This window comes from Sinocyclocheilus anshuiensis, unplaced genomic scaffold (genome assembly GCF_001515605.1).
Source record: "Sinocyclocheilus anshuiensis isolate Anshui unplaced genomic scaffold, SAMN03320099.WGS_v1.1 scaffold1487, whole genome shotgun sequence".
NCBI lineage: Eukaryota > Metazoa > Chordata > Actinopteri > Cypriniformes > Cyprinidae > Sinocyclocheilus > Sinocyclocheilus anshuiensis.
In genome coordinates, this window is record NW_015555817.1 from 42,824 (window position 1) to 53,710 (window position 10,887).

The 10,887-nt window shown below is 36.5% G+C and overlaps 1 protein-coding gene across 1 annotated transcript in view; it reads left to right on the forward strand.

Moving 5' to 3' along the window:
- LOC107675207 (protein POF1B-like) overlaps nt 1-10,408 on the forward strand; it is a 22,782-nt gene extending 12,374 nt beyond the window's left edge. The window contains exons 4-13 of the mRNA XM_016469474.1: nt 972-1,005; nt 1,506-1,586; nt 2,074-2,166; nt 2,880-2,993; nt 3,140-3,292; nt 4,770-4,889; nt 6,195-6,323; nt 7,541-7,614; nt 7,715-7,838; nt 10,012-10,408. Of these exons, the coding sequence (XP_016324960.1) occupies nt 972-1,005; nt 1,506-1,586; nt 2,074-2,166; nt 2,880-2,993; nt 3,140-3,292; nt 4,770-4,889; nt 6,195-6,323; nt 7,541-7,614; nt 7,715-7,835 (919 nt within the window). The 3' untranslated portion in view covers nt 7,836-7,838; nt 10,012-10,408. The remainder of the gene's footprint in view (nt 1-971; nt 1,006-1,505; nt 1,587-2,073; nt 2,167-2,879; nt 2,994-3,139; nt 3,293-4,769; nt 4,890-6,194; nt 6,324-7,540; nt 7,615-7,714; nt 7,839-10,011) is intronic.
- The last annotated feature ends 479 nt before the right edge of the window (nt 10,409-10,887 follow it).

Sequence of the window (10,887 nt, forward strand, 5' to 3'; positions counted from 1 at the left end):
TCTGGAATCGGATCGTGACTCCCAGAATCGGAATCGGATCATGAGGTGACTAAAGATTCCAACCCCTATTAAATTACAATTTAGATGTAGTTGTGCTGTGCAAATTGCATGTTCCATTCTTAACGAATTTCAAATGGAAAATTTGTTCCAAAAAAATTTTAATGGAAAATTCAAGTTGAAGATTTGCATGCAGATAACCCTTACCAACCAATCTAAGGCCCCATCCACACGGAGACGCGTTTAGCTGTATACGCATAAATTTTGTATCGTATAGGCGTTTCGTCCACACGGATCCGGCGTTTTGGGAAAGTGAAACCGATATTTTTTTAAACCGGGTCCCAAGAGTGGATAAATCTGAAAACGCCGCCCTTGCGTTTTCGTGTGGACAGCGAATCCGTATATTTTCTGAAACGATGACGTCATCAGCCCACGTCTCGCCCCTAGTTAGACACCGCTACGTCACGTAACAGCAACAAAAACATGAACAAACACTGAACGATTGTCTTTTTATTAACTAACATTAACACAGATTAATAAATGTATTGTTCCATGTTCGTTTGTATACCGCGCGCAAGGTTTATGCGCATAGTCCAAGTCTTCTTCTCCGTTTTTAGTGTATCTCTGTGGCAGAATTACAGCGCCACATGCTGGTCTGGCATGTATACTACATCGTTTTGTGTCGGTTTTGTGGTTTCGTGTGGACGCAGATATTTCTTGAGACGAGGGTGAAAAAAAGATCGGATAGGGAAAGCTCTGGCTTTCTGTGGACGTAGCCTAAATCATTGAAGACTTGACACATGTTGAGAAAACCAAAATTGCAATGCTTAATCCAGCGATTAATGGCGAGTTAAGAGGTTCTGTACTTTACACGTTGGAAATGATTGTGAGAACAGCAACACCTCTGGATGCCTCTGCTTTAAGGCTCTTTTTTTTTTTTTTTGACTCATTCATATTGTTCTTTGTCTCTGCAGGAAACCCCTTCTGGACCCCACCATTGACTACAAGGTAGGGAGTGGCAAATTGTTCAGCTTCTGTGGAGTTGGCTGAACGTTTTCAATGTTGCATAAAGGATTTCAAGTTTCAGTTGGTTAATTCTAAACCTTAATGTTATCATTAGCAATGAAACTGAGTCAATGACATTAATATCACTTTTGCATTTTTTGACATTTGTTACAAAAAAAAAATTTAAATGCTGTTCATGGTCACAGTAACTTCAGTGCACCTTCACTATAATTAAAATGTTTTTAAATTTCATTAATTTCATTTTCATATTTTTGTTGGGGCATAAAGTAAAAACATATTAAGTTGATAGAATTGTCCTGATATCATAATAAAGAAAGAAGAATCATTTAAATGTAATTCTTGAAAAGAAAAGCTTATTTAGTATGTAGTGCATAAACATTTTTTAACTATTATATTGTTTTTTAAATATTATTAAGTTGTTAACCTTTTTACACTGAAGTTGTTAAACACATATATCTGTCTGTATGTGTGTGTGTGTGCAGGTGGAAAAAGAAGAAATAGAGAGTGTCATTCCTAAAGGAGTGTCCGAACTGACTAAGCAGCAAATCCGCTACCTGCTGCAGGTGAGAGCTTATGGACACATTATGAATGTCTGCCTTGCCCACTTCCTCTCAGCCCCACCCACCTCTCAGTACACCCCACCCTCAGATGCCTCTCCTGACAGCAGTAGATCATTCATTTATGAGCCTGTCCCAGGACACATGTTCCTCCAGGCACAACGGAAATAGGAGTACAATAAAAATAGATACCCACAGATAGTTTTTAAAAAGTTGTTTAACATTATAGATGTGTGACACATTCAACTTTGAGTTAGTTAGATTAGATTAATTGCTGTCATTTGTTTTGTGTTTTTTTGAATGACCCCTAAGTTCAGTAAAGAGCTCTCCTCAAAAAAAAAAAAATATATAGATTTATGTATGTATGATTAGTTGTGAATAAATGTTCAGCAAATAATGTAAATGATTTATGTTTTTTTTTTATTGATTAAAAAGGATTATGTTATGTTATATGTTATGTTATAAAAAATGTTCTCTTCTTTCTCTCATGTAGACTCGTATGACGGCTGATAAGACCATGCGTCTGTTGATGGCCACATTCAGCAGTCTGCGAGAGGAGCTAGTGCATATGCAGGATGATCTGAGGGTGAGTACAATCATTCTACCACTAACCCAACCAACAGCCTCCTGTCCTGTAGAAACAGTCCCCATTTTCCACTGTATGGTGATGAAGTATATCAGGTTCTGCCCCGTGGGCGTGCATTTGTTGTACAACCCTGACCTTGTCTTTTTCAAGGTGTGATGGATGTATAAACAGATTCAAGGCTATGATGTAACCGCTACAAAACAGCCCTTCAATATTACGTTAGCTTCATTTTGTTGCAAATAAAACTATTTTTATCAAAGTAATTTATACAGAATGTTTTCTTTAATACATGGGAAGTTACAAGACTTCATATGTCAACTATAGTAATATGCATGTTGTTTTTGCAAGTACAAATTCAGATTATTGTGAAATGTCACAAGTATATCACAAAAAGCTTTGTTGGTACAGCAAGGGGTAACTCTTCCAAAGCTTTAATTTCCTGTTTGACTGAAGCTTCTGCTCAGTTAAACATAAACCATCATTGGGTCACTGCAAATACATGCACATCTTTTCAGTCAGTAAGCCAACATGGTGTGACCAACAGCTACTGAAGACTACAGCTACTACATCAGTTTCTGTGCTGCCTTTAACTTAAAGTATGGAAAGCGTTTCTCCCTTTTGAAAACCCGAAAGCCTATTTTTATTACACTAACCATGCACAGTTATATGGTTGGTTGCATTTGGATTTATTGTGTGTGTGTTTTATTGTGCAGCATCTGGAGAGCGAGAAGGAGGAGCTGGAGAGAGATCTGAGCTTCAAGGCGGATCAGGCTCTGCAATACGACAGACTACTGGAGACCATTCGTGAGCACAACAGACAGCTGCAGGTAGGGGGCGCCACCACTAAACTTCCCTTAATCACCCTTCATCGCTTCTGCAAAAAATCCAACATCAATAACACTCATATAATCATGATGACATTATATGATAAATGTAGATCCATCTCTGATCTTCGCACCCTTCTTTCTCTCAGGCTGCTGTGAAGGAAAGTAATAATGCTCAGCGTACTCTAGAAAGTCAGCTACTGACTATGCAGAGCAAAGACCCCAGCAAAGACTTCCGCATTAAAGAATTGGAGGGCAGCAAAAGAGCCCTGGAGCAGGAGAACGAGCTGCTCAGGAAGAAGGTGGGCGAAATAAACTCAGTTTTTATGATTTATTCTGTATTTTAATTGCATGCGTTCAGTAAGTGACCAAAATGAATCACTTGTGCGAATGCAAATATTTACTTTAGAAATATACACACTTGCAGCATAATAATAATTTTTAAAAACTTTTTATTATTTAAATACTACTTATTACAGAAACTTGTTGTGAACATGTAAATTTAATTAAGCCTATGTGTTGTTACATGAACAATTATTTAAAAAAACAACAACTTTGTTATACACATGACACAACTTACAATACAGTTCTCGGTTCATTTCCAGACAGATCAATTAAAGGGTTAGTTCACCCAAAAATGAAAATTCTGTCAAATTACTCACCCTCATGTCGTTCTAAACCTGTAAGACCTTCGTTCATCTTCGGAACACAAATTAAGATATTTTTGATGAATTCTGAGAGCTCACTGTAATTACCACGATCAAGGTCCAGAAACATAGCAAGGAGATCGGTGGAATCCATGTGGGGGGTTCAACCGTAATTTTACGAAGCTACGAGAATACTTTTTGTATGCAAAGAAAACAAAAATAACGACTTTATTCAACAATTAGTCTCCTCCGCGTCACCCTGGTGCCATTTTGGGGTCAGCCAGTCTGTGTCAGCTGCGTCACGCGGATACGTTGTTTTCGTTCAAATCAAAGCATAAACAACGTAGAAAATGTATCCGCATGGCACAGCTGACACAGAACAGCATACGCTGTTTACGTTCAGTGGATACACTCCAACATGGCACCAGGGTGACGCGGAGGAGACAAATTGTTGAATAAAGTCGACAAATAATTTTTGTTTTCTTTGCATACAAAAAGTATTCTCGTAGCTTCGTAAAATTATGGTTGAACCCCTGATGTCACATGGATTATTTTACCGATCTCCTTGCTACGTTTCTGGACCTTGATTGTGGTAATTACATTGCTGTCTATGGGAGGGTCAGAGAGCGCTCAGAATTCATCAAAGATATCTTAATTTGTGTTCCGAAGATGTTACAGGTTTAGAACGACATGAGGGTGAGTACTTAATGACAGAATTTTAATTTGTGGGTGAACTATCCCTTTAAATTGATGGTTCATTGAATCACATCCATCACTGCTCTGTTGGCCTGTTTCACTAAACTTTTCATTAAAAGAACTGACACATAATCAATCGTTCATAAAGCTGACTACACTGGTCACACTGCATGTTTGTGTGCAGTGAAGTGTGCAGCAAAGGCAACGCAGATGGTTCATGCACATTTAAACTCAGCACATTCAATTCACAATGCAAACTCACAGCTCAGATAAAACTTTGTGATGTCATAATTTTATGTTTCAGTATTTATTGTTGTCAAATACAGCGATAATTAGCAGTCTTGTATCTTGTGTAAATTCTAAGGTCTTATTTTTGTCTTCCCTCGATGTCTTCCTTTTAATGTTTCGTGTGGATTTATGGGTATCTCTTCCACAGTTGGCAGGGCAGTGCAGTAGTTCCACCGTCCAAATCAAAACACAGGAGCTGTCCAGAGAGTATGAACAGATGCTGAACGATCTACGAGAGGAGAAGGACAGAGAACTCAAGAACCTGCGGGTAAATAAATAATAAGTAAATGAGAAAAACCCAAACTTTTTTTGGCTAAAACCCACTTAACCATGGTAAAGTTGGTATAATGGTGAGCCTCAAGTTGCTTATCACTTTTATAAAATGGCATCAAGTTCAATATGATAACGACTCAAATGTAAACTGACTCAAATATAGTTCAGTAATATAGTTATGTGTCCAAATTGTAGGCTGTGTATGGTTGCCAAACAATTTAGTGTCATATGCACTACCGTTCTAATGTTTGGGGTTGGTAAGATTTTTGGAATGTTTTTGAAAGAAGTTTCTTATGCTCACCAAGACTGCATTGATTAACATCACAGTAAAAACTGTAATAATGTAAAATATTATTACCATTGAAAATTACCGTTTTCTATTTGAATATATTTTTAAATCTATTTTATTCCTGTGATGCCAAATCTGAATTTTCAGCAGTCTTTACTCCAGTCTTCAGTGTCACATGATCCTTAAGAAATATGACCATGGACCACAAAACCAGTAATAAGGGTCAATATTTTTACATTTTACAATTTACATTTACATTTATACATCACATGAAAGCGGAATAAATAAGCTTTCCACTGATGTATGGTTTGTTAGGATAGGACAATATTTGGCTGAGATACAACTATTTGAAAATCTGGAATCTGATGGTGCAAAAAAAATCAAAATATTGAGAAAATCGCCTTCAAAATTGTCCAAATGAAGTTCTTAGCAATGCATATTACTAATCATTACGATATATTTACGGTAGGAAATTTACAAAATATCTTCATGGAACATGATCTTTACTTAATATCCTAATGATTTTTGCCATAAACATTTTTATTTAAATTTTGACCCATACAATGTATTTTTGGCTTTTGCTACAAATATACCTGTGCTACTTATGACTGGTTTTGTGGTCCAGGTTCACAAATATGCTGATTTGGTGCTCAAGAAATATTTCTTATTATTATCAGTGTTAAAAACAGTTGTGCTGCTTAATATTGTTGTGAAAACCTTGAAACATTGTGTCAGGATTTTAGGATACTTTGATGAATTGAAAGTTTAAAAACAGCATTTAGAAAAAAAGAAGAAAAAAATAGAAATTGTTTGTGACATTTTAAAAGTTTTTACTGTCACTTACTATCAATTGAATGCATCCTTGTTAAATAAAACTAATAATTTCTTAAAATAATTAAAAAATCAAACTGAAACCAAACTTGTGAACGGTATTGTAGAGCCAATACATATAAAATTAAATTATATATTACATTCAATACATATAGCATGTATTTATTTATTCTTTTCTAGACTCAGCTTGTAAAGATCCAGACCGAGCGCACCATTACACAGACCTCTGACAGCGGTTTGGAGATACGTATCACTGAGCTTCTGTCCAAACTAGAACAGCGTGAAAGTGTCATCAGACATCAGGAGGAGGTACGTCAACACTATTATACAGACATAAGATGCTTTGTCAGTGCTGTTTTTAACAAGCACGCAATGCAATTGTCATCAGTTCTGCCATGTGATGCGACCCAATGTTTCCTTGAGTTATGGCCGTCATCAGTAACCAAAATTTGACAGCTTGGAAGCCTGCTGGAAAAACATAAAGCTCAATGTGTTGAGTCGTTGCCTTTTTTGAACCTTTAATTTCTGTCATGCTATGTAACATATGCTGTCTGACATTCTGGAAATGCCTCATTTAAACCCTGACTTAACCCTGACTTTTAAATTATGGAGCAACAGGATTACAATTAATCAAGGTTTACTGTAAAACCTGGGAACTAGGAAAAAATGACCATATAAAGTGATTTTTTTTTAAACCAGGTTTTAAAGTTTTGTGCAGCTAAATTAGTAAATAAACCTAGATTTAACTGAGGTTAAAGATTAATTCAGTCATTTGTTATGTACACTATTTTTTGTTGTTGTAAAAGTAGATATTTAATAATATTATTTAAGCAGACCATACTGACATGTTTAAAGTGCCCCTATTATAGGTTATGAAAGGCTCATATTTTGGTTTTGGGAGTCCCCAACAACAGGTTGACATGCATGCAAGGTCAAAAAACACTTTCATTGTCTTATAATATGCATTTATTTTTACCTTATTTGCTCAACGACTCCCAAACAATTCGTTTAACGATTCCTTTTTCCAAACCCCTCCTTTGCATGACGCTAATCTGCGGTGATTGGTCCAATTGGTCTCATTTTCATTTCATCATGCCTGTAAATGCCTGATAAAGAAGCGTTTGTGAGCGCAGTGCTGCTTTGTGTACAGCGTTACCGGGGAAACCGCTATTTTTACCACTTCAAAAGCGGTACCTAGTGGCACAGAATGAATTTGCATTTTCATTCAGACCAACGCGAAAAGACCAACAACATGAAAGGTAATGTTCAAAAATCCATAATAGGGGCACTTTAAGGAAAACAACATGAAGTCTGTTTCTGAACAAGTCAAGTGAATGAGGACGTAGTTCTCATTATAAGGAGCGGCACTTGGGATCATAGTTCACATTCTTTAGTTTTTTTCAGTCTCTGCATTACCTCAGCCTCATTACTTTTGAGGAATGTGAATTCATTGTACAATTTGAACAGATACCTCTCTTCTTTCCTACTGGAGTACTTCATTCTGACCTTTGACCTTGCATTTTCAGGATATCAGGCGACTCAAACAGCAGAAGGTCGACTCCAACTCCAGCAGTACAACGAGGACTGTCGTTACCAAGAGGTGTGTGTGTGTGTGTGTTTATTGCATATAAGAACCATGTAGAATCTAAACTGCAATTCGGTCCTAATCGTCATTGTAAACTTTTTCTTATCATGAACAGATACATGAACCAGTACCCTATTCTGGGTCTGCTGAGTGACGATTACCAGTACACACCACCCATTAAAGAGGACAGGACTGTCGTCATCGAGAGTACGGGGGTCACCTCACGAGTCATCTAGACTGTAAGACTTTAAATTGTTTGGAAAGGGACACATTTCTCTAGGTGCAGGGTAGAAATGTTTTATGATGTTTTGAAATAAAAGCTTTTAGAAAAGGAGGGCATTTACATAGAAGTCTTAAAGGTACTGTAACCCAAAACATTTACCACAAATGGTCTAATAAAACTAAAGTCTGAATTTGTTATATATATATATATATATATACACAGTAATATTACATACTAATATTATAAGAAATTGATACTTTATTCAGCAAGGATGCATTAAATTCAAGACATTTATAATGTTACAAAAGATTTTTTATTTAAAATGCTGTTCGTTTGAACATTTTTGCTGCACAATCATTTTAACTTCTTCTAATAAGAAGAAAAGTATCTCGAGTCAAATCAGCATATTAGAATAATTTGTAAAGGATCCTGATACTGAAGAGTGGATTAATGGCAACTGAAAATGGAGCCATTTAGATGGATGGATGGATGGATGTATGTAGTCATGGTGTGCATAATTGATTTAAAAAAAAAAAATCATACTGACCTCTACATTTTTTTATACTGTAGTGCAGTGTTTCCCAACCGGGGTGCCGTGTAAAAAAATAATTTTTTTATATTTTTAAATTGCTAAAATGTTCAAAAAAGCATCTATTATATAATATCCATTTCTGATGTCGCCAATAATTAGAGATGCACCGAAATTTCGGCTGCCGAAAATGAGTTCACCGCTCAGGTTTCACTTTCACGTGGTGTGACGCTCTGTGTATTAACCCGCTCTATGTGTGTGTGTGCTCCGCTCAGTCGCTCCACTCGCTCCACTCGTATACCGTTCATGCGAATCGGACAGCAAAGTCCACTCAAAAATTGAGCCGACAGGAAACATCGATGTAGTACAGTATTGTTTCTGTCTGCAATAGTCCTACGTAGTGTATAATAATCATTGACCTTGGGCTACAGTTTTCAGTTCTCAGTGGTACATGTATATTTCCTGAAAAAGAAACAAAATGGTATGAAGAAACTGTTTGCTGTAGTTGCACTAGAAGTTTCACATGATTTCCATCATTTCACACCTTGTCCGAAGCATTTATCTTAAGCATGTGTTTGTCTGGGAACAGAACACTGAAGTACACTGTTCAGTAGTTAATAATAGATCGCTCCCTGGTGTAGAGGGCCCATGCTAAATTCTACTTGAGCATAAATGAATGAGGCTGTCATTCTGAGCCCAACTTATGATGTCACTGAACTGGTCACAAACGAAGTTTTGCCAGTGACCTCATTATTTTACACACAATAAACGATGGAAAAACAAACTGATGCAATATAGCAGAATGCATATTTAATCACATTGCTGCTTAAACGAAGAATTGTCTTGCCATAAACACAACAAAGACCACTGAAAACAGAGGTGCTGTGATCTTGCACTAGTTTTAAACGTTAACTGCAACATGTGCTGTAAGTTTCAGCAGTACTGCTCTATAGCCCAGTGAATGTTTCCATTGGAGCCATTGGGTCTCATGAAAATGCGTATAAATAGTATGCCAAATAAAAACGAAAACTCGTGGTATTGATACGCAAAAATGGACTTTGGTGTGCATATGATCCGCATGTGTTTGACGTGCATATAATACGCAGTTTTCGCGTGCATATGATACGTATCTACCCCACAACCCTAAACCTACCCATCGCGTAAAGTCCATTTTTGCGTATCAATACCATGAGTTTTCGTTTTTATTTGGCGTACTATTTATACGCATTTTCACGAGATCGGGTTGTCCATTGACACCGGCAGTTTACAAAACGTGTTGAGTTGACAAATCTCGTAGTCATATTTTCAGAATGGATGAACCAATTTTTCAAAGTCTCATTGCTGGGTGTACTTTCTGGGAAGGAAGCCAGCGCGTCTGTATCCACTGAGTTTCCACATATTCGCATCAGAATGAGGACAGACTGGGCTGGAATTCAAGGTTTACTACAAAGAAAGTCAGAGAAGTTTGCCAGCAACATTTTATCATTCATACTACTATACAAAACAAATCATGAAATCTGACAAGCATTCTCAAGCTATAATAAACGCTTACGGGGGGAAGCCCCAGAATTAGATAAGATAGTTATCAATTGGTCAGTGAATAAGAATAAGTTGTCTAGTGAATTCCTCCCATCCATAAAGAACTCTTTCTTTCTGACAGGAATGAACAGGAAGAAGATTTAGAGGCCTCCCCGTTTTCCCCCTCCCTCTCTCCCTGCATGCCGCCCTCTTTCCAGTGGCTCCTATCGGTGATGGTGGCGCTGACTTTTTAGTTTCCATGCTTTGGAATTGGATAATGCCATATGAAGTAAGAACTAAAACAGCATTTAATGACAGTTGACACAAAATCTTTCAGAAGCATCGTGTTTATTATAATACCTTGTGACTACTGATAGTTATTTTTATATTTTTGAGTCATCTCTTCATATGATGCACCACAACCTTTAGTAGCCTCCTGTCAACACTACTGTAAGCATGTAAATATTTGGAGAGAAATTATTTGCAAGTATCATATGCCTTGACTGGAATAAAAGTTGAGCATTGTCAGTAATGTAAAAGGTGATTGCTGGTTTTGTTGGTTTTCTTATTCATTTGGGTATATTAATTATGCAATCGTTTTTTTATTGTCTTGTGACAGAGGTGATGCTTTATGTAGAAAATGATGCATATATGTTATAGTGGTCGGCCGATGCATGTTATTGAATGGCCCATGCAGATATCCAGAGAGCAGGATGATCCACTATATAGAAATAGAAAAGTCTGTAAAAGTTTTTGAAAGTTTATTTGATCATACAGTAAAAACAGAAAAATTGTGAAATATTATTATGATTTAAAATAACTGTTTTCTATTTTAATATATTATAAAATTGTATTTATATATGTGATGGCAAAGCTGAATTTTCAGCATCATTACTCTAGTCTTCTGATTTGTTTCTCAATATCAATAATCATCAATGCTGAAAAAAAGTTGTGCTGCAAAACCTTTTTACTTTTTTGACAATTTTTAATAAATAAAACGATTTAAAGAACAGCATTT